This window comes from Myodes glareolus, chromosome 18 (assembly GCF_982192425.1).
Source record: "Myodes glareolus chromosome 18, mMyoGla1.1, whole genome shotgun sequence".
NCBI classification, from domain to species: Eukaryota; Metazoa; Chordata; class Mammalia; order Rodentia; family Cricetidae; genus Myodes; species Myodes glareolus.
In genome coordinates, this window is record NC_142043.1 from 9723214 (window position 1) to 9745720 (window position 22507).

The 22507-nt window shown below is 45.8% G+C and overlaps 2 protein-coding genes across 2 annotated transcripts; both read left to right on the top strand.

Annotated features, from left to right (window-relative positions):
* The first annotated feature begins 296 nt into the window (after positions 1 to 296).
* On the top strand, positions 297 to 9089 carry LOC125407682 (trem-like transcript 4 protein). Its single transcript, XM_087897827.1, has 4 exons — positions 297 to 615; positions 858 to 1184; positions 6359 to 6458; positions 8140 to 9089. The coding sequence occupies exons 1-4, from the start codon at positions 558 to 560 to the stop codon at positions 8264 to 8266; spliced, it is 612 nt and encodes a 203-aa protein (XP_087753953.1). The 5' UTR covers positions 297 to 557; the 3' UTR covers positions 8267 to 9089.
* A 4966-nt stretch (positions 9090 to 14055) lies between these two features.
* On the top strand, positions 14056 to 15354 carry LOC125407681 (trem-like transcript 4 protein). The gene is made up of 3 exons (XM_087897879.1): positions 14056 to 14356; positions 14588 to 14917; positions 15269 to 15354. Exons 1-3 carry the CDS (start codon positions 14299 to 14301, stop codon positions 15352 to 15354), a joined length of 474 nt encoding a protein of 157 aa, XP_087754005.1. The 5' UTR covers positions 14056 to 14298.
* The last annotated feature ends 7153 nt before the right edge of the window (positions 15355 to 22507 follow it).

A 22507-nucleotide genomic window follows, 5' to 3' on the forward strand; every position in this document is an offset into this window, starting at 1 on the left:
CTTTCTCCCCATCCCCTCTAGTCCACATGGGACTTCCTGGTCCCCAGGTGAGCTAATCAGCAAAGTTCTGACCCCTGAGAGCAAGGCGGGCTTAGAGTTCTAGCCAGGTCTCCAAAGGGCCTCTGGTTCTGTCACCTGCCTTCAGTGGGAGGCAAACTTAGGTAGGAAACAGACGCTTGAGACTAAACAGGAAGAGAGGAACTTATGGGTGGTGCTGAATAGAAATGAACACGACTCTTACTTCCCTGTGGTTTCTTCCTGGACTTTCTCAGCTTTCCTCACCCCAGTCTTCTGAGGCAGGAGACTACACTATCTCTGTGAGCCTTTATCTAGTTCAGTTTAGAAGCCTCAACACCAAGCCTATGACTGGAGGATTCACAGGGCCACACAGGCCTTGCTCAGTTTCCCTCTTGTCCTCGGAGGTCCCTGCTTCCTCTGCAGTTCACCCTTCACTGGTTGTGGAGGCTGCTTGGACCCTGCCCTGACCTGGTCTCTTCTCCTCAGAGCATCCCTATCTCCTTCCCTGATTGCTCCCCTCCAGCTGGAGAAGAGGACCTATGACCTGGGAGGCCACATACCTGCTATCCCCCATCCTGCTGATGCTCCTGGCATCAGGTTAGTACAGGGGACAAGAATAGAAGGAACAAACCAGGGACAGGAGAGGGAAGGGGTTGCAAAATGGGGCTCTATTGGAAAGGTGGAACACATGGTGTGTTGTGGCCAGCGACTGGCTCTAAGATGCACCCTGAGCATAGACATAAAGAGGGTCCCTCCCTGAGAAGGGAGCCCCTCTCCTAGCCCTGCCGTGGAGTCCTGGGGTGGGAGCTCACTGACCTGGAGGGTGTGTGTTTTCTCAGGCTCCTGGACAGAGGGCACAGAGTTACTTCAAATGGTGGAGGACAAGATGGTTTTTGTGAAATGCCAATATGATCCCAGCCAACATGTCAATGTGAAAGTCTGGTGTCAGGAAATATCAGCAGGAACTTGCAAATTGATAGTGTCCAGTGTGAGCACAAACGTTCAGCGGCCAAATTTCTCCATCCAGGACCCTCCTGGATCTGACTTCTTCACTGTCACCATGACTGCACTCACGGTGAGAGACTCGGGTCGCTATTTCTGTGGGATCATTGAAAATGACAGAACAGTGGCTGTTCTCAGAAGGTTCCTCCTGGTGGTATCAAGAGGTGAGCTTCCCCCTACTATGTGGCTCTCAGCTTTCCTAATACCAGGCTCCAGAGTTGGAGAGAATTCTAGAAACTGTGTCTTCTAATAGCTGGGAGCTGGAACACAGAGAAGAGCCTCCCAAGGGCCACCCGCTAGTTCAGGACAGAGCCAACCCTAGAACACAGGTTTGCTGGACTCTGGGCAGGATTTATCAGTTACTCTTAACATTTCTGCTGTTGCTGCTGCTAGCAGAACTCTGTTTATTGAAGGATCTTATAATTCTATCCAGCTGTCAAAGCCACTCATTCCTGAACATCCCTTCCTGCAGTCCTACCAGCAACCTCTCCAGGGGTTCTCGCTCCATCATATGAGATAGATTTCAGAGCAAAAGGAGACAGAGAGGAGACAGCTAAACAGAGAGGCACAGGAGGTTTAGTGGGGAAGGCTGGGAGATGCGGTCCTTGTCCAGGATCTGCTCTTGATGACTGAGAACCTCTGAGCTCTGGGAAGTTGGCCCACAGGCTGCTGCTAGTGGCCTGAGTCTCCTGTGTATCTCGTGCAGAAGACTGCAGTGACGGAAGACTCTGAATCAGTCTTTCATGTTCATAGGCTCACAGTGTGAACAGCCCCTCCCAGGACTTTCCCTGCTGTAGAGCATGTCCAGCCCTTTGGTTATAGGGGGCATGGAGGTTATTTCAGGAAAGCTTTGAACCAGGCACACCCCATAGAGGGGTGGCATTAGGTGTGACCTTTACTTATTCAGACATAGTGGACACAGGCCTGGGGAGAAGGCACAGCACATAAAGTGCTTGCCCTGTGTGGTTCAATGTGGCAAAACCTAGAATCCTCAAGGAGAGAAGCCTCTGGCTACCCCTGTGAGGAATTATTTTATCTTAAGGTGGGAAGAACCATTCTAAAAGTGAGCGGCACCATTTTCTAAGCTTGGCATCCCAGAGTATAAAAGGGGAAGTGAGCTGAGCACATTCATTACTCGCTACTGTGTGAATGTGGATGCCCTGCAACCAGATACTTCCGGTTCCTGTTATCTTGAGTTTTTCCTGTGATGGACTGTACCCTGAACTGTCCTGCAGTCTTGCCTTCCTTGTTGTGACAGACTGTATGTGAACTGTCCTGCTGTCTGGAGTTCCTTGCTGTGATGGACTGTACCCTGAACTGTGTGCTGCAACAGACTCTGGATTAGGAAAGCAGCTAAACTTAATGAGACAGACTTAGGAACACAGAAGACAGTGGTGCTGGGGCGGGTGATTTTTACTTTGTGAGCCTGGCTCAAGAGACTTCAGAGGAGAAGAATGTCAATATGTGTCCTAGAGATCATTTTTGTCATGTTTTGGCGAAGAATGTGGTTGCTTTCTGCCCTTGTTGGAAAAATCTGCCTGAGGCTAAAATGAAGGGTTGTGGATTAATAGCTTTGGCAGAGGAGATCCCAGACAGCCTAGTGCTGGCAGTGCTGTTTGGGTGCCAGGGTCCACTCTTACACAGACCTACAATGAAAAGGACCAAGCTGAGCAAGGAAAACTACAAAATGTACAGTTTGAGGAGAAAGGTGACACCAGGAAAGGGAAACAGATTAAAGAAAAGCACTAAGTAGAATAAAGGGAATGGTGACCTCAGAGAGAGACTTCACCCAGTTAAGCTTCAAACTGGTGGAAAGGGATTAAGGAAAAGTGGGAAAGGACCAGGTGAAGTGGCCCATGCCTTTAATACCAGCACTCAAGAGACAGAGACAGGCAGACCTCTGAGTTCAAGGCCAGCCGGGTCCACAGAGTGAGTTCCAGGACAGCCAAGCTTAGGCAGTGAAGGAAAACATAAACTGATACAATATATAAATATTTGAACGGGGAGCCAGGTTCTAGCCCCAGCAAAGAACAGAACATGGCAGCTTTGGCCACGTGGTACTGGCTTTAGAGTCAAGGGTACAAGAAAGGGGTTATGGAATCTCCCTCTGCGAATAAGGAAAGCAATGGAGGCCAGATGTGTGTCAGGGGTGTCCTTGTATGGAAGCCTACAGAGGCCATTACATAAAGCTGTGCAAGTAAAGCCAGGTTTTTGTTGAAGAACCCAAGATATTGGAGACACCAGAGCCAGGGGAGAGGTAAACAAGGAGAGCCGCTAACAGGGAATGGAACCAGCCCAAGAAGGAAGTGTGTTACATCAACAAAGCTGAAAGGAGTTGGAGATCTGAAGAGAGTCATGACATCAGAGGTGCAGAATTTGGAGTTTGCCCAGAGAGTTTTTGGTCTAACTTTGTTTCAGTATTTCCTCACTCTGCTCCCTATCCTCCCCATTGGAATGGTAATGTATATTCTACGCCACTGTATGGTGGAAGCGTATGGTATACTTTTTATTTTTATCTTACAGGTTACAAGTTAAGATATTATCATGAGTCTCTGGAGAGATTTTGGATTTTTAAATGGATGAAAGATCAGTTGAACCTGTAGAAAATGAGATTTTTGAAGTTGAACTAAATGTGTTCCTCCATTGTGATACGGGTAGAAGCCTCTGGGGGACAGGGAGTGTGGTGGTCTGAAAGAAAATGTCCCCATAAGTTCACAGGGAGCGACACTCTTAGGAAGCATAGTCTTGCTTGACTAGATGTGGCCTTGTATAGAACTGCATTAGAGTGGACCCTGGCACCAAACAGCACTGCCAGCACTAGGCTGTCAGGGTCTCCTCTGCCAAAGCTGCTAATCCATAGCTCTTCACTTTAGCCTCAGGCAGACTTTTCAGACAAGGGCTGAAAGTAACTGCATTCTTCACCAAACATGACAAAAATGATCTCTAGGACACATACAGATATTCTTCTCCTCTGAAACCTCTTGATCCAGGCTCGCACAGTACAAATCGACCCCAACACCACTCTCTTCTGTGTTCCTAATAGTCTGGCTCATTAAGTTAATCTTAAAGTATTCAGCTGCTTTCCTAATCCAGAGTTTGGTGCAGCACACAGTTCAGAGTACAGTCCTTCACAGCAAGGAACTCAAGACAACACAAGACAGTTATGCAGGAGTGTATCACTGAAGGTGGGAGTTGAGGTCTTAAATGCTTAAACAAGCCTGTGTTGATCCCTCCCCCCTGTCTTCCTCTCCCCCCTCCGTCTCTCTCTTTCTTCCTACAGTTACAGATGTAGAACTCTCAGCTACCTCTCCAGCACCATGTCTGCCTACATACCTGTCATACCTCTCTAGGACCATATATACCTGCATTTCCCCATGATTTCCCCCATAGCAATAGTGGACAGAACCTCTGGACTATAAAATAGCCCCACTTAAATGTTCTCCTTTATAAGAGTGGTCATGGTGTCTCTTCAGAAAAATGGAAATCCTAAAGACAGATGATGTCAGAGTGTGGGACATGTTTGTGTGGGGAGTCCATGTAGTTCATGTCCTGCAGTACATGTAGGCCTGGGCAGATGGCTCAGCGGGGAAAGTGCTTGCCATGCGTGCATGAATCCTGTCCTGAGTTCTGTTCTCAGTACTCACCGCAAAAAGTCTACCGTGGTGGCCTGCATTAGTAATGGAGGTGAAGGCAGGTGGATCCCTGGGCCCTTGGCCAGCCAGTCTATACGAAGCAGTGAATTTCAAGGAAAAAATGAGAAACTCTGCCTCAAAAAAGTCAGGTATCCTGAAGAATGACACCTGAGGTTGACCCCTAGCCTCCACATGCATGTACACCCTTGCACACATGTGTATCCATATTCAAATGACAATGTATACACACAACACGGGGATTATTTACAAAATTTGACTTCCATGAACCTCATGTCACGTGACTCTTGCAGTTGAAAAACTAAACAAAACACAACACATCTGAGTTTTAGGAAGACCAGTTCTTACAGAGTGTAGGGCCCACAGGTCTACTCCTCTTCCCAGGGTTCACATTGAGGATATCTTGCAATTTTTGGAAAAACATCTTGTTCATTCCTAGGCTCACTCTGCTCACCCTGGTTGGTAACTACAGGGGAGTTGTTTGCTCCCTCTTGAGCCTGGTAATCCCCAACTACCTGGGGGATTTCCACTGTGCAGCAGTTAGGTATATAAGGCTTTCTGTAAGCTTGAATAAATGGCATTCTGCCTTCTCTCTTCACGAATGACTCCTGTCTCTCCTGTTCTTTAATCTCTAGCCCCTTGTCTGACTTGAGAACTGTGCCATAGCTCAGTGACTACAACACAGGTATGCTGACCTTTCAGGCTGCAGAGCACAAGCTGGGAGAGGGGAGAGGGAGCTGGGTCAGGTGAGGATGAGTTAGAGCCCAGGGTTTCTAGAAGCCTGGCTTTCTCCCAGAATCTTCATCTGAGGTCCAGTGCAGGAAAATGCTAAGTGGGGTCCTATCCATGAATTCCCCATGGGTAGCAGGGTTCAATAAAGGGTGATCAGTAGACATGGAACATAATTGGGTTCCATTTCCCAAATCTCTACTTAGAAATTGTCTCCTTAGAAAGCTCCTGATCTACTCTCCTCCTCCCAAGATGCCCTTGCCCCCCGCCATGGGCTTCTACACTGTATATCTCAGACCTTGCTGTGGGCATTAACCACCTGAACTCCTTATTTCATGCAGACCCCGGCTCAGCAAACCTGAAGTGACACTTGCTTATGAAGAACAAGTGTCCAGGCTCACTTCAGTAGGGAACAATGCACCTATACACCCCATATGGATTTCTGAATTCACCTAGGAAGAGCTGGTGCCTTGCTGGGCTCTACACCCCCAGTAGTAATAGAGGATGATCAAGGATGGCAGAGAAAAGAGAAGCAGGCCTCCCTTCCTAGAGCAGGGAGTCTGTGCCAAGACCAGGCTGAGGCTCACATGCAGTACAGCAGTAAGGACACCTTAGAGAGACGTGACTTACAGAGGCAGAGAGAGCTGTCAGGGGGAGAAGGGGGAGGTGCAGAGCTGGACAGCAGCAGAGGAGAAGGTTTCCACAGCTCAGACAGCCCGAGGAGTCTTTCCTTCACGCCTCTCCAGCCTCCTCCTTTGCTCCTTCCTCTCATCTGTCTCTGTCTCTGATTCAGGCTGGCTTCTTTGAGTTTTACTAAAAAAATCTTTGCCTCCTGAATAGCCATGTTCTTTTCCCTCCCCAACTCCACTCCTCTCTCCCTATTTAACTATCCATTTATTACCCATCCATCTATCATCGATCCATCCACTTATCCATACATTCTTGGTGTCTTCCTGCAGGTCATCCAATTACTACTGCCTCCTCCATGATTCCAACTTGGACAAGAACTGAAGCTCCGCCCTTTAATACCACAAAGGACCTGAGCACTGTCTTTGACAGGTGTGTGTGTGTGTGTGTGTGTGTGTGTGTGTGTGTGTATGTAACCATAACCCAGGTCAGCTGCTGTTGTTCCCTCTTCAGATCCTGAAGTCACATTCATCAATATTAAAAATTTTACCATTATGTTTTCAGGCTACTGGACTCCATGTTTAAATGTTTTTATCCCCAGCCCATGTGCTGAGAGGATATGGGGATAAAGATGGGCTTTGGTGGAGCAGGGGCAGACTCAAGTCCCCTCAGTCTGTGAAGAATTTCCCTGAGAGGTTAGAAGTGATGACTGACTGAGAAGAGGCACCCGTGCTCCCCAGCTGATCCCATCCTCCACAGCACAACCCGTCCTCCCTAGCTCATCCCATCCTCCCCAACTCACCTTCTACTTTCTTTCACACCTGGGTATCAAGAAGAGGGAAATGATGTCTTTAGTGGCTAATAGTCCCGCAAACCCATGAGTGGGATAGTGCAGTGAAATACTCTCAGTGAGCCTGGTTCTCGTGGCAGGCACATTGTGTGATTCCATGCAAGTTGGGAACCTCTGTAGTGTAGGGATACTGGACAGTCAGAGCTGGAAAGTGATCAAGACACAGGTTTCGTTTGGTTTGATAAGATCTCACTGTGTAGCCTTAGCTGACCTGGAAGTCTATGTTGATCAGGCTGACTGAAAACTCAACAGAGATCCATCCACCTGCCTCTGCTTCCCAAGAGTGGGATTAAAGGCATGCACCCTCATGCCTGACTAGCCCCACAACTCTTACAGTTTAAGTGAGGATTCCAATTTTTGCCTTTGCTCCATTTTGTTTTGTTTTACTTCCTTAATTTGTTTCTTTTTTGCTTGGGTTCAACATCGGTGTGAGAACCCAACTCTACGCTGATGGGGTGTCGATTTCTGCCATGATTCTCCACAGTTCTGCTGTTGTTTTTTGCAATGCTAAGAAGCGAGATGGGGGCCTTACCTGTGCTGTGTTGATGTTTTAACTCCAAGCTACATCTCCAGCTTCTGGTCTCAGGATCCTAGAGTAAGATTTTCAGGTTTCTAACCGGCATTTGTGTGAGTCAGCGTCCATCTCTATATTCCTTTTGTCCCTGTGTCCTACCATGTAGAGCACCGTGTCCGCACCTATCTGCCAGGTCAGGTGGAATCTCTCTCTCTCTCTCTCTCTCTTTGACTCTCTCTCTCTCTCTCTCTTTCTCTCTCTCTCTCTCTCTCTCTCTCTCGCTCGCCTGGGTGGGTCTCTTTCCTATGTCTACTGCTGTCTATCTGGAACTTGGAGAAGCATTTTGCCAAAATTATGACAACTCCGCAATGGGGTTTTCAGTAAGGTTGGATTCTTCTTGGTTTCTGGAAGGGGGAAAATGAAGACTAAGGTAGGACAACTGTCCCCAGAAGCAGGTGAGAATCGGGACAACAGGGAGATATGGACCTGACACCATTCCACACAGAAGGTCAAGATGCCCAGATGAACTCCTCTTCATGCATCTACTGGACCTGAACCCTAGACTCTCCTGCAAACACATTTTTAGCTGTTTATTTTAGGAAGAGATCATCTAAACTGCATCTAAACTTTTTCACAGGCTGAAGGAAAGTCAGGGAGAAGCTAAGTTAGAAAGATTGGATGGGGAAGAGTTTTCTAGATTGGGCAGTGTGGGTGGTCATTGATCAACCTTCAATCTCCTCTCTCCATAGGGTCTCCATATCCAACATGGTTGTTCTCATAGTCTTTGGACTCCTCAGTAAGACTCTTATCTTCACTGTCTTGTTTGCTGTCACATGGAGGTCATTTGGAGGACAGACAATGACGACACAGCGGTGACTTATGACTTTCAGCCATATCTATCTCACAGGAGGAGCTGGGGGTGGGTGGGGCTAAGGAGAGAATGTGACAGAATTGAACCTATAATCATGGCTGACATCTAAGGCCCAGAATGTCCCCTGCTGGCCCTGCCCTATCTCCACAGTCCATCCATCATCTTGGGTAAGCACTCTGTACCCTCAGAAGACAGGAACCAATGCCCAGCACCTCTGGCCATTCTGCCTGAATAGATGAGTTGGACTCAAATAAAGACAACACTATACTCCTTCCTGTCGGCTTTCACGTAAGTCGTGAGATTTAGGGGTGACCACTACTATTCCTGTCCCTGGTCCTTGCCTTAGGCAATGCATATCTAGCCACCTGGGCAGGCCCTTGCTTATGAAGCAGCCTGGTCTCCCAGCCTCTAGGGCCTTCCTCTCTGGGAATCAACCAACACTCAGATTTGTCTTCCTCTATGGTCCTCTGAACACTCCTAATCAAGGACCAAGAAGACAAGATCTCTTCTTGAGGATTATGCAACAGGGAAAGAGAAATCAAGTTAAGCTGGATGATGTTGTCTGGGAAACTCTTGGAGGCAGAGATGGCATCTGTAGGACGGGATCAGGACATGCACCAACATACTGTGTGCATTTTATCATCGAATCTTCAGTGCAACATATAACAGCCAAAGTGTGTGTGACCACAGGAGGCCACAGGAATCTCAGGGCACCACCTTCTGGTGGGAATGAAGTCTAGAGAGTTCCCTTGCTGAAGGGCTCGTCAGTTGAGATTCCCTACTTCCAGATATGCCCAGATTTATGTCAAGTCAATAAAAAACAATCAACACAGGGACCATGTTTTAGGTTTGTGTGCTCTCATCCTCTCTTTTTAAAATGTTTGTAGATTTATTTACTTTATTATGTGTAAGGTGCATTTATATACACTGTGTGCTTGTTTGGTGTCCCAGAAGATGGTGCCAGAGAGTGATGTGGGTTATTTGTACAGTGTATGAACATGTATTGCTTTGCTATGATTCATGCAATAAAAAGCTCAATAGCCAATAGCTAGGCAGGAGATATAAACAGAACTTCCAGGCAAATAGAAAAAGGAAGTGTGGTTGTTTGGGGTTTTGTTTTAACACTTTTGCTACTTGGGAATGTGCCACCTAGCTCCCAAATAATCACACAGAAGCTATTCTTACTTACAAATGCCAGATCTCAGCTTGGCATGTTCCGTTTCAGGTTTTCTTAAATCATGCCATATGTATCTTGCCTCTTGGCTTATACCATTTTCTATGTCTGTATATCGTTTCTTTCTCTCTTATTCTTTGTCTTACTGTGGTGCTGGGTGAGTGACCCCTTGCTTTGTCCTCTCCTCTTTTTCTCATTCTATTTATTTTCTCTGCCTGGCATTCCATCTATACCTTTCCTGACTATCTATTAAGATCTTTATTAGACCAAACTAGTGTTTTAGGCAGCTTCACAGAGTTAAACAAATGCAACATGAAAGAATGCAACACATCTTTGCATCATTTAAACAAACATTTCACAGCAAAAACACATCTTCAACTAATATTCCCCAAGAGAGGAGAGTTAGGCGCATGGTAGATGCTAAGGAAACACAGAGAGGAAACACAAGGTACAAGATGGAAGAGAAGTAATGCCACATTATAAAACAGAGTTTAATATCAATGAGTTAATTTAAGCTATAGAGCTAGTTGAGACAAGTGTAAGCTAAAAGCCAAGCTTTCATAATTTATAAGAAGTTCCCATGTCATTATTTGGGAGCTGACTGATAGAATAGAAAAAAACGTTCATCACAAGACAGGGTTTCAAATCCCCTGGCACTGGACTTGCAAAGGGTTGTAAGTCCCCTTGTGGATACTGGGAAGCAAAATCAGGTCCTCAGCCAGAGCAACTGTGCTCTAACCATTGAGACAACTCTCCAGCCCAGCAAAAGGAACCCTTTTCTCCTTTATGTTGAGGGTATCAAACCAACTCAGCTGTTGTCCGTGATAAGTAACTATTCTGCCACTGAGGGGACCCCAGCCCTTGCTTTATTTTTTTAATTTTATTTTCAATTATGTGCATCCAGAAGGCAGAGGTATCTATACCTGTGAGTGTGCAGGAGCCTGAGGAATCCAGAAGAGGGCGTTAGATCCTAGTGCTGGGGTGACAGACACAGGTTTTTTAAGATGAACTTGGATCCTCTGTAAGATCAGTAATCTTTCTTAACCATGGAACCATCTGTCCAGAACCCAGTACCTGAGTTTTGTGAATGTGTGGAGGAGTGTTTTGTTTGTTTTTGTTTTTGTTTCTTTGGTTTGGTTTGATTTGGTCTGAAGTTTTTTTCGGTTTCTTTGAAACAGAATCTCACTAAGTGACCCAAGCTGGCCTTAAATCCACAATACTCCTGCCTCAGCATATCTGGTAAGAGGATTACACCATCACAGCTTGTGGCCCCCATCTTAACTATGAGATTTTATTTTTAAATTGATGAGGCCCCCTTTAAGAACAAATAATCACTAAAGATGTCATACCTCCCTTCCTAGATCTGTTTGGAGAAAAGAGATAAACATTTTCAGTAAAAACCTAGAATTCTCAGGTAGCCAAGGATGACTTTGAACTTCAGATCCTCCCACCACTGCCTGAGTGTTACAATTGCAGGTGTGTGCCACCGTGCCAAGTTTATGTGGCCCTGGAGTTTGAACCCAGACACTTCCTGCATGCTAGGCAAGTCGTCTACCGATTGATCTATGTCTCCACTATGATTTTACATTGAATATTAATATCTCATATTTATTTAGCACTAAGCTTCTCCATACAGTATCTCAGGAATCCTCACAAGGACTTCACAAGGTAGGTGCGGTCTCTACCTGCAGTTTTGTGAATGACAGAGAGAAACTCGGAAGGCCTGAATGCTCACTGGTGTGTTCACGGGTGTGCTCCTCATGACTTTCACTACAGTGGTCTGTGTGAACTGGCTCAAAATGTTCACAGTAGTGTGGTTTCTTGGATTTGACATTCAGTTTGGTTTTGTTTGCTTCCTTGTTGCTATGGTAAAAGATGTAAATAAAAGGAATAATTGAAGAGACACAGGTTTTATTTTGGCTCATAGTTCCACAAGGGTGCAATCATCTCAGCAGGGAAGACACACTGGCAGGTGCAGGAGGCTGACTGATCACACTGCCTCTGCACCCAGGAAGTAGATAAGGAACACAAAGCGGGACCAAACTATACAACCTCCAAGCCTGACTCCAGTGACCCAGTTTCTCTGAAGAAACTCCAACCCGCAAAGGTTCCACAAGGATCCCAAATGTGGGCCGCCTGCCCCCATCACTGGCAGTCTTAGGATTCAGAGGAGCCGGGGAGCAGGGTCGCAGTGTGAGTGCAAAGGGTGTGAAGGGCCCTGGAGACTGTTTCTTAGGACAGGTCTATTAAAATGGCAGGGCCAGCTTATCGATCTGTGGGCACAGGGGAGAAGGGAAATGAAGTCAAGGGAGGAAGTCCTGCAGTGAAGGACTGGGCCCTCTGAGCATTCCAGGCAGATTAGCAGACAGGGCTGCTGGTCACATGATCCCTGAAAAGCCAGTTCTTTAGAGGAGGGAGGGGAGGATGGACAGGACACAGAAATGAGACTGACTTTATCACGATGTAGCTTTTGTCTCTATGGAGTTCGGTTAGGCCCAGTCTTGAATTGGGTAGGTAGAGACCACACTCCTGCCGTGCTCTCTGAGAGATGTCCAGGGTATGGGCAATTCTCCACTGTCCCTCATCTGGCTTGGGAACCCACACCCAAGCAGCACCACCAGCTGGGGACCAAGTGTGCAAACACGCTGGAGAGGGAATGTCTTACATCAAAACTACAATACCTGCTTATCCTGGGGTCCTCACGATGATGACTGGAGGTCATAGAACAACACTAGCAGGGTGTCGTATTTGAAACCTAAGACCCCGCTGAGAACAGAAAGGCTGGCTCAGACTGATGACCGGACCTCAGTGTCCTGGCAAAGCCCAGCTGTGCTTCCTGTTCCCCTACAGGAGCCTGACTGTTGACTTGTCTGTGGCCCCAGTGACCCCCTCACAGCCCCCTTTCCAGGTTCCCCACAAGGTGGGCACCCACAGCTCTTGTCTCAGCCTCCTGTCCTGGACCAGTGTGTTCCAGTCTCTCCTGCAGTCATGGCTCCTGTGCGGTTGCTCTCATGGCTTCTCTGCTTTCTCCCTCACCGTCTTTCAGAGAAGCCTCTCCCTTCTTCAGAGCACAGGAGGCCACACTCTCCATCCTGCCCTGAGGCTTCCACACCCACACGTCCTCCAGGTCTTGGAGCTACTGGCCACTTTGTGAGCTGCATGGAAAGGTAACCACTTCCTGAGGTAAGGGCCATTAGAGACTGGAATCCCCTGCACAAAGCTCACCCTTTTGGCCAGAAAGAGCAGGTGAAGTAACCCTGGGCCACAGTTGTGCACACTCAAGAACAGTTCACAGCATGGCTGCAGATGCATGCCTGCTCTGCTTACAGTGATGCAAGCTGCCAGGTCTGCACTCTGCATCCATGGACTTCTTACTCCATGCTGGGAGGGGTGAGGAGGAGATGTCACCTCAGCGAGCAGTTCAGCTGCTGAAGGCCACCTTCCCATGACCCACGTTCCTTCTAGAAATCCCGCCTCGCCACTGACTGACACTGCTCTCTAAAGTCTTAGCACCCTGTGCCAGCTTGGTCAAAGGCTTCCCCTGCCTCTCAGACCTCCTCACACGGGGCCTGGGCTTCCTCACTGCATGTCGAGCCACACACATCTGTCCCTTTCCTCCCCAGAGTCCTTCTCAAGTCCTGTGCCATCTGGGTCACCCCGTTTCCCATGCCATCCCAGCTGCTACACAACATTGTCATTTAAAGGGGCTTCCCTGCTTCTATAGTATTTTCATTCTTGGGTTTATTATTTTGAAACAGGGTCTCATGTAAGCTGGACTGAATTTGCTGTTTAGCCAAGGATGAACATGACCTCACACCCTCCAGCCTCCACCTCCCAAGGTCTTGGGTTAGAGTTACACACCAGCATGCCTGGTTCTCTGTTTGCTTATCTGATACTATGAACAGCCTGTAGCTAGTGACTTCTTGTAGATCATGTAATAACATTTTATTTATTTACTTTAAGTTTTCACATATGTAGAAGATAGAGTAGAACTTTTGGGAGTTGATTCTCTCCTTCTACCATGTGGGCCATGGAGCTCAAACCCAGGTTATCAGCCTTGGTAGCAAGTGTCCCTGCCTGCTGAGCCATCTCTAAACCTAGTCCTGTGACAGTTACTTTTGAAATGTGTTTGATGAGTACATTAGCAGTGACTGTGACATGTTGGGAAGCTGGGTTTATGGGGGTGACACGAGGCTGGTGTCCCCTTTTCCTTCCCTACTTCCGAGCTCTCTTCCTTCATACCCAGCTTTGCAGTCTCCACACTACGCAGGACCCCCTTGCTCTTCCATTCCTGAGGATGCATGTCCACCCCCTTCTTCTCATCCCCTCTAGGCCACATGGAACTTGCTGGCTCCCAGGTGGGCCTGTGGGCAAAATTCTGACCCCTGACAGCAAGGTGCCTTAGAGTTGTAGCCAGGTCTCTAAAGGGCCTCTGGTTCTGTCATCTGCCTTCAGTGGGAGCCATATGTGGGAAGAAAACACAAGCTGGAGAAGAAAGAGGAAGTGGGGGGTTGTGAGTGGTGCTGAGGAGAACTGAGCATATTCTTACTTCACTATGGTTCCTTCCTGGACTTTCTCAAAGTTTCTCACTCCGGTCTTTAAGGTAGGATATTGCAGCATCTCTGTGAGCCTTAATCTAGTTCAGTTCAGAAGCCTAGAACTAGAGCCTGTGAAGGAGGAGCCACAGGGCCGCACAGGCATTGTTCAGCTTCCCTCTTGTCCTCCAAGTTCCCGGCTTCCTCAGCAGTTCACCCTGCACTGGCTGTGGGGGCTGCCTGGACCCTGCCCTGACCTGGTCTCTTCTCCTCAGAGCATCCCTACCTCCTTCCCTGTTTGCTCCCCTACAGCTCGAGAAGAGGACCTATGGCCTGGGAGGCCACATACCTGCTATCCCCCATCCTGCTGGTGCTCCTGGCCTCAGGTTAGTACAGGGGACAAGGATAGAGGGAAGGAACCAGGGACAGGAGAGGGAAGGGGTTGGGAGGTGTGCAAAATGGGGCTCTATTGGAAAGGTGGAAAACATGGTGTGTTGTGGCCAGCGAATGGCTCTAAGCTGCATCCTGAGCATAGACACAAAGAGGGAGCCCCTCTCCTAGCCCTGCTGTGGAGACTGGGCGATTCTCTGATGAGAAGGGTGTGTGTGTTTTCCCAGGTTGTTGCGCAGAAGATGCAGAGTTATATCAAAAAGTGGAGGGCCAGACATTTTCTGTGAAATGCCAGTATGATCACAGCCAATACGTCAACATGATGAAGGTGTGGTGTCAGCAAACATCAGCAGAAAGTTGTAAAGTGTTAGTGTCCAGTCTCAGCACAAATTCTCGGTGGTCAAAATTCACCATCCGGGACCATCCTGCCTCTCGCTTCTTCACTGTCACCATGGTTGCACTCACAGTGGGAGACTCGGGTCTCTACTATTGTGGGATCCGTGACAATGGCGGAGCAATCGGTGTTCTCAGAACCATCCGCCTGGTGGTGTCAAGAGGTGAGCTTCCGCCTTCTATGTGTCTCTCAGCTTTCCTGATCAACAGGATCCAGAGTTGGAGAGGACTCTCATCACTTCTAATAGCTGAGAACTGGGGTACAGGGAAGACCCCCTCCTGGTAAGGCTCCCTGCTGGGTCAGGGTAGAGCCAACCCTAGAACCCAGGTTTGCTGACCTCTGGGCAGTATTTACCAGTTATTCTAAACACTTATTCTTCTTTTTCTTTTTCTTCTTCTCCTTCTCCTTCTCCTTCTCCTTCTTCTTCTTCTTTTCCTTCTCCTCCTCCTCCTCTTCCTCCTCCGCTGCTGCTAACACAACTCTGTTCATTGAAGGATCTTGTTCTTCCCTCCAGCTGTCACAGCTGCCCACGCCCAAACATTCCTTTCTGCAATCCCATCAGAAACCTTCTCTCCAGGGGTGGCAGGCTCCATCACATGAGAGAGACTTCAGAGCAAATGGAGAAGGCACTGAGAGATGTGGACCAAGAGGAGACAGCTACACAGAGAGGCATATGAGGCTTAGTGGGGAAGGCTGGGAGATGCGATCCTCAAGAAACTGCTCTTGATGACTGAGAACCTCTGAGCTCTGGGAAGGCGGCCCAGAGGCTGCTGTAGTGGCCTGAGTCTCCTGTGTATCTCGTGCAGAAGACTGCAGTGGCAGAAGGCTCTGAATCAGTCTTTCATGTTCTTAGGCTCACAGTGTGAACAGCTCCTCCCAGGGTTTTCCCTGCTGCAGAGCATGTCCAACCTTTTGGTTCAATGGGTGTCTGGAGGTTATTTCAGGAAAGCTTTGGCGCAGGCACACCCTATGGAGGCAGAGCATTAGGTGTGACCTTTATATGTTCAAACACAGTGGACACAGGCCTGGGGAGATGGGTCAGTCAGTAAAGTGCTTGCCCTGTGCGGTTCTAGTCGTTAATATGGCAGAACCTAGAATCACCAGGGAGACAGGCATCTGGCCTCAGATGTGAGGGACTATCAAAGCTTTAGCTGGGAAGACCCATTCTAAAAGTGAGAGGCACCATTCCCTAAGCTTGGGTCCTAGACTCAATATAAAAGGGGAAGTGCACCTGGAACATTCACTGGTTTCTACTGCCTGACTGTGGATGCCCTGCCATCAGCTGCTTTCAGCTCCTGTTGTCTTGAGTTCCCTGCTGTGATGACTGCACCCTGAACTGCTCTTGTTGTCTTTGTTGTTGTTGTTTTTATTGAGCAATACATTTTTCTCTGCTCCCCATTCTTCCTCTCTTATGCTCTTCATGCTCCCAATTTACTCAGGAGATCTTGTCTTTTTCTACTTCCCATGTAGATTATTAGATCTATCTATGTTTCTCTTAGCACCCTCATTGTTGTCTAGGTTCTGAGGGATTGTGAATTGTAGGTTGGATTTCTTTGTATGTCTAAAAGCAACTTATGAGTACGGAATATGATATTTATCCTTCTGGGTCTGGGTTACCTCACTCAAAATCATGTTTTCTAGATCCATCCTTTTGCCAGCAAATTTCAAGATGTCATCATTTTTTTTCTGCTGTGTAGTACTTCACTGTGTAAATGTACCACATTTTACTTATCCATTCTTCGGGCAAGGTACATCTAGGTAGTTTCCATGTTCTGGCTATGACAAACAATGCTTTTGTGAACATAGTTGAGCACATGTCCTTGTGGCACGATTGAGCATCCTTTGGATATATACCCAAAAGTGGTATTACTGGGTCTTGAGGAAGGTTGTTTCCTAATTTTTGAGAAATCGCCACACTGACATCCAGAGGGGTTGTACAGTTTGCATTGCCACCAGCACTGCAGGAGTGTTCCCTTTAACCCACATCCTCTCCAGCATAAGTTGTCATCGGTGTTTTTGATCTTGGCCTTTCTTACAGTTGTGAGATGGAATCTCAGAGTCGTTTTGATTTGCATTTCTCTGACGGCTAAGGATGTAGAGCATTTTCTTCAGTTTCTTTCAGCCATTTTAGATTCCTCTGTTGAGAGTTCTCTGTTTAGGTCTGTACCCCAATTTTTTATTGAACTATTTGTTCTTTTGATGACAAATTTCTTCAGTTCTTTGTATATTTTGGAGATCATCCCTCTGTCTTATGTGGGGTTGGTGAAGATATTTTCCCAGTCTGTAGGCTGCTGTTTTGTCTTGTGGACTCTGTCTTTTGCTTTACAGAAGCTTTTCAGTTTCAGGAGGTCTCATTTATTAATTGCTTCTCTCAGTGTCTGTGCTGCTGCGGTTATATTTAGGAAGTGATCTCCTGGACTATACTGTCCATACTACTACATGTACTACGGTACTACACTTGTTGTGCGGAGCCTGCCCTACAGGACCATTTGTGGGCCGATCAAGGGCCTGAAGATATAAACACCAAAGACACACATACAGAGACACAGGTCATCCTTGAAACAAGAATGCTCACTTTATTGTGTACCAGAACTGCTTATATAGGGATCCTTAACTGATAGCCATGCCCCAGCCAAACACACAAGAAACCACTCCCCTGCAAGAAACCGCTCCCCTGCCATCAGGAACTCCTGAGGGTCTCCTGCTCAGAGTAGCTACAAACACAGGAAAAACAAGTTGTTTTGCTCAGAGCAGCTGCAAGCATAACAAGTTGTTTACAGGAAATTCAGGGTCTGGGTTCACAACACCCAACACTGAGTCAATTCTTTCAAATGTACAGCCCACTTTTTCTTCTGGGAGGTTCAGTGTGGTTGGTTTTATGTTGAGGGCTTTGATCCATTTGGAATTGAGTTTTGAGCATGCTCAGAGATATGAATCTATTTTCATTCTTCTGTGTGTTGAAATCTCGTTATTCCAGCATCATTTGTTGAATATTCTTTATTTTTTTCAATTTAAATTTTTTGCCTCTTTGTCAAAAATCAGGTGTTTGGAGGTATCAGAATTGATATCCAGGTCTTTGATTCGGTTCCATTGTTCCTCCTGTCTGTTCTTATGTCAATATCAGGCTGTTTTCAGTACTGTAGCTCTGCAGTAGAGTTTGAAGTCAGAAATTGTGATGCCTCCAGAAGTTCCTTTATTGTACAGGATTGTGTTGGCTCTCCTGGGGTTTTTGCTTTTCCATATGAAGTTGAGTACTGTTCTTTAGAGATCTGTGAAAATTTTTGCTGGGATTTTGGTGGGCATTGCATTGAATCTGTAGATTGCTTTTGACAAGATTGCCATTTTTACTATGTTAATTCTACATACCCAAAAACATGGGAGATCTTTTCATTTTCTGGTGTCTTCTTTGATTTTTTTTATTCAAACACTTGAACTCTTTTCATACATGTTTCACTTGTTTGGTTAGAGTTATTCCAAGGTATTTTATGTTATTTGTTTCTATTGTGAAGGATAATGTTTCTCTAATTTCTTTCTCAGTCTATTTATCATCTGTGTACTGATGAGAGTTACTGATTTTTAGTTAATCTTTTATCCTGCTACATTACTGAAAGTATTTATGAGTTGTAAAAGTTCCTTAGTAGATTTTTTGGACGTCACTTATGTCAACTATCATTTCATCAGCAAATAGTGCCTTCATCTTTTCTGATTTGTATCCCCTTGATCTCCTTTTGTTGTCTTATTGCTCTAACTTGGACCTCACATACTATATTTAATAGATAAGGAGAGAGTGGACAACCTTCTCTTGTTCCCAATTTCAGTGGGATCACTTTGAGTTTCTCTCCATTTATTTTGATGTTGTCTGTTGACTTGTTGTATATTGTCTTTATTATGTTTAGGTATGTTCCTTTTATTCCTGCTCTCTCCTGTTAGTAGAGGGCTGCTTGTTAGTTTCTGACTGTTTAGCCCTGAAAATAACCACACAGAAACTGTATTATTTAAAATACTCTTGGCCAGTCAGCTTTAGCTTCTTATTGGCTAATTGTTACATATTAATTTAATCCATTTCTATTAATCTGTGTATTGCCACGTGGCAGTAGCTTACCTGCAAAGTTCTGGCATCTGTCTCCAGCAGGGCAATGTGGCTTCTCTCTAACTCTACCTTTCTTTCTTCTAACATTCAGTTTAGTTTTTCCTGCATACCTAAGTTCTGCCCTGCTATAGGTTCAAAGCAGTTTCTTTATTCATTAATGGTAATCACAGCATACAGAGGGAAATCCCACATCACCTCCCCTTTTCTGTTTAAATAAAAAGAAGGCTTCAACTTTAGCATAGTAAAATTACATATAACAAAACAGCTATCAAGCAAGAATTACAGTTACAATATTTATATCTATTTTATCTTTTATCATAGCTAAGGAAAACTATAACTATAAATTCTTCAACTCCATCAAAGACTCCAGAAGGATATACTATTACCTAAGTAAACAGTAAGTTCATTGTAAGCAACTTTCAAAACTCTAGAATTGACAGAGACATCTCACTACCTGGACAGTCACCCAAACTTCTTCTGTACCATTGGGGCATCCATCTTCAGTCTATGGGCCCATAGTATCTGCCAGACATTTTCATGAAGCAGGAAATTTCAAAGACAGGTCTGCCTACATTGACAGTTTGTCAATCACTTTCTTCTGTATCCTGCAGAATATCTGACAGACTTTTCCATGAAGCAGGAACCCTGAAGGATGACCTCACTTTAGGCAAGTTCAGCAGTCATTTCTCTGTGGATTTTGTATGTCCAGTTCACCAAGCAATCCAGGCAAGAGTAGTTTCTTGCTCAAATGGCTAGCCAACTATATAAGAAGCCTCTGATGCTCCAGTGACACAATCGGTAAGCACATGGTACTTATACAGCAGAAGCCTCTGGTGCTGATCTTTGTTGTCTGCACTTTTCTGTGAATCCCCACACCCAAAACAGGCGCGCACTTTCCCGAATCAGGTCCACGAGAACGAATAAATATCCTAAGGGTTGAACACACAGAGAGACAGGCTCATTTACCAAAGAGTAAATGGCCACTTTATTAAGCACAAGTCGGGTATATATACTAGGGGGCAAAAAGGGCAACAGCCCCCTCCCATCCGGAACAGGGGAAGAAGAAGTCAGGCCGGCTACACCCAGGGTCAGAGAGCAGCTGATCAGGGAACCTGCCTGCACAGGGAACCTTGCTTGCAGATGGTATTACCATAACAGAAGAGGGCGAGTTCTCTCTAAGCTACACCCTCAGGCTGGTGCAATGAGCAGAGAAACCAGGAAGTAGATGAAAAAACGACCCTGCATAGCACCTCCAGCAAAGGGGAAAAACCTGGGTACCAACAGATCTTCCTCTTGAAGTGATTGCTATCTCCTGTTAATTGAGTTTTCTTTGTCAGCGATGTTATTGTGTGTGTATGTGTGTGTGTTTCCCCTTCTTTGGGATTTGCTGCTGTGAAATCATAAATTGCCTGTGTTTTTGTCGATGTAGCCAACTTCCTTAGGTTGGAGTTTTCCTTCTAGTGCGTTGTGAAGGGCTGGGTTTGTGGCTAGGTATTAGTTAAATCTGGTTCTGTCATGGAATATCTTGTTTTGTCCTTCTATAGTGATTGAAAGTTTTGCTTGGTATAGTAGTCTAGGCTGGCATCCATGGTCTCTTAATGTCTGCATAACACTTGAGCAAGACCCTCTGGCTTTTATTTTTTTCTTTGAGAAGTCTGGTATAATTCTGATAGGTCTGTTTTATGTGTTACTTGACGCTTTTCCTTTGCAGCTCTTATATTCTTTCTTTATTCTGTATGTTTAGTGTTTAGATTTTTATGTGGCAAGGGACTTTTTTTGATTCTGTCTATTTGGTATTCTGTAAGCTTCTTGTATCTTCATAATGCATATCTTCCTTTAGGTTGGAAAGGTTTTCTTCTGTGATTTTGTTGAATACATTTTGTGTACTTTTGAGTTGGACTTCTCCTTCTTCTATAGCTATTATTCTTAGGTTTGGTGTTTTCATGGTGTTCCATATTTTCTGGATATTTTTTGTTAAGTTTTTGTTAGATTTAATGTTTTCTTTGACTGGTGAGTCTATTTCCTCTATTGTGTATCTTCAGAGCTTGAGAGTCTCTCTTCCATCTCTTGTATCCTGCTATTTGTGCTTTCATTTGTAGGTCCTGACCATTTCCTCATAATCTCCATTTCTATAATCCCTTCAATTTGTGCTTTCTTTTTGTCTCTATTTAAGTTTTCAAGTCTTGAATAGTTTCTTTCATCTGTTTTATTGCTTTTTTTCTTTTCTAAAGAGATTTTATTTTATTTCTTCCAATATTTTATTTGTCTTTCCCTCCATTCTTTGAGGGAATTTTTCATTTCCTCTTTAAGGGCTTCAAACATTCTCCTAAAGTTATTTTTTAGGTCACTTTCTTCTGCTTCATCTATATTTGGTGTTTTAAGTCTTGCTGTTGTAGGGCCACTAATTTTTATTGGTGTCGTGTTGTTCTTTGTGATGTTGCATGTGTTCTTACCTTGTCTACCCATCTTTTCCTCTGATTGGTGTAGCTAGTGCTGTCTGTGACCCTGGTGATCAATCTTCCAGGTGCCAGTAGATTCAATGCTTACAAGGTTGCTCCTTGTGGTGCAGTCAGGGTCATGGTTCCAGTCACCCCGTTAGTCACCCCGTGTTCCTGGAATCCATTCGGAGCTACAAGGTTTGCTCTACAATGTCAAGGGTCATTCAGGCCGGTTCCCTCAAAGATTCCTTGCTTGGTGTTCTTTCTTTTGAGCCTTTGAGCTGCTCTGGCCTCTGCCTACTTCTCTGGTTCCTGCCTACTCCCTCAGAGGTCCCAAACACACATCCAGACCCACAGAGGTCCTGGCTCAGGCCTACTTCCTCAGAGGTCCCTGACTCATGCCCAGCGCTGCAGAGGTCTCTGGTTCAGGCCTACTCTCTTAGCGATTGCTCTCTTGTACCTACTCTTGTGGAGGTCTCTGTCTCCGGCCTTTTCCGGTCTAGGTCGCTGGCTCAGTCCTGTTTCTGCAAATGTCCATGGTCTGGGTCCACTACTGGCCTGACCTTGGTGCTGCAAAGGTTTCTACAGTTTTTTTTTTTTTTTACTTTCCTTTTCTTTCTTTCTTTCTTTCTTTTTTTCTTTCTTTTTTTTTTTTTTTTTTTTTTTTGAAAAGTATTTCTTTCAGAGCTCAGCTGACATTTCAGGCTGCAGAGCACACGCTGTGAGAGGGGAGAGGGAACTGGATCAGGTGAGGATGCATTGGAGCCCAGGGTTTCTACAAGCCTGGCTTTCTCCCTGAATCTTAATCTGAGGTCCAGTGCAGGACAATGGCAAGTGGAGTTCTATCCATGATTTCCCTTGGGGAGAAGGGTTCAGTAAAGGGCAAGCAGTTGACATAGAACATAATTGGGTTCCATTTCCCAAATCTCTACTTAGAAGTTGTGTCCTTATGAAGCTCATAAATCTACTCTCTTCCACCCAAAATGATCGTGTTGGCTCCTTGGGCTTCTAAACTGTGTGTCTCAGACCTTGTTGTGGGCATGAACCACCTGAACTCCTTATTTCATGCAGACCCTGGCTCAGCAGATCTGACGTGATACCTAATTATGAGGAACAAGTGTCTAGGCTCACTTCAGTAGGGACCAATGTACTTACAAGTGCCCCTATGAATTTCTGAATTCACCAAGGAAGTGCTAGTGCCTTGCTGGGCTCTACACCCCCAGTA

What these genes read in the sequence shown, in the direction of transcription:
- LOC125407681 (XM_087897879.1), top strand. Translation starts at nt 14,299, where the DNA reads ATGGCCTGGGAGGCCACATACCTGCTATCCCCCATCCTGCTGGTGCTC. An exon ending in GCTGGTGCTCCTGGCCTCAG is followed by an intron (nt 14,357 to 14,587) that starts GTTAGTACAGGG and finishes GTGTTTTCCCAG; the next exon opens with GTTGTTGCGCAGAAGATGCA. An exon ending in CCGCCTGGTGGTGTCAAGAG is followed by an intron (nt 14,918 to 15,268) that starts GTGAGCTTCCGC and finishes TCTTCCCTCCAG; the next exon opens with CTGTCACAGCTGCCCACGCC.
- LOC125407682 (XM_087897827.1), top strand. Translation starts at nt 558, where the DNA reads ATGACCTGGGAGGCCACATACCTGCTATCCCCCATCCTGCTGATGCTC. An exon ending in CCTCCTGGTGGTATCAAGAG is followed by an intron (nt 1,185 to 6,358) that starts GTGAGCTTCCCC and finishes GTCTTCCTGCAG; the next exon opens with GTCATCCAATTACTACTGCC. An exon ending in CTGAGCACTGTCTTTGACAG is followed by an intron (nt 6,459 to 8,139) that starts GTGTGTGTGTGT and finishes CTCTCTCCATAG; the next exon opens with GGTCTCCATATCCAACATGG.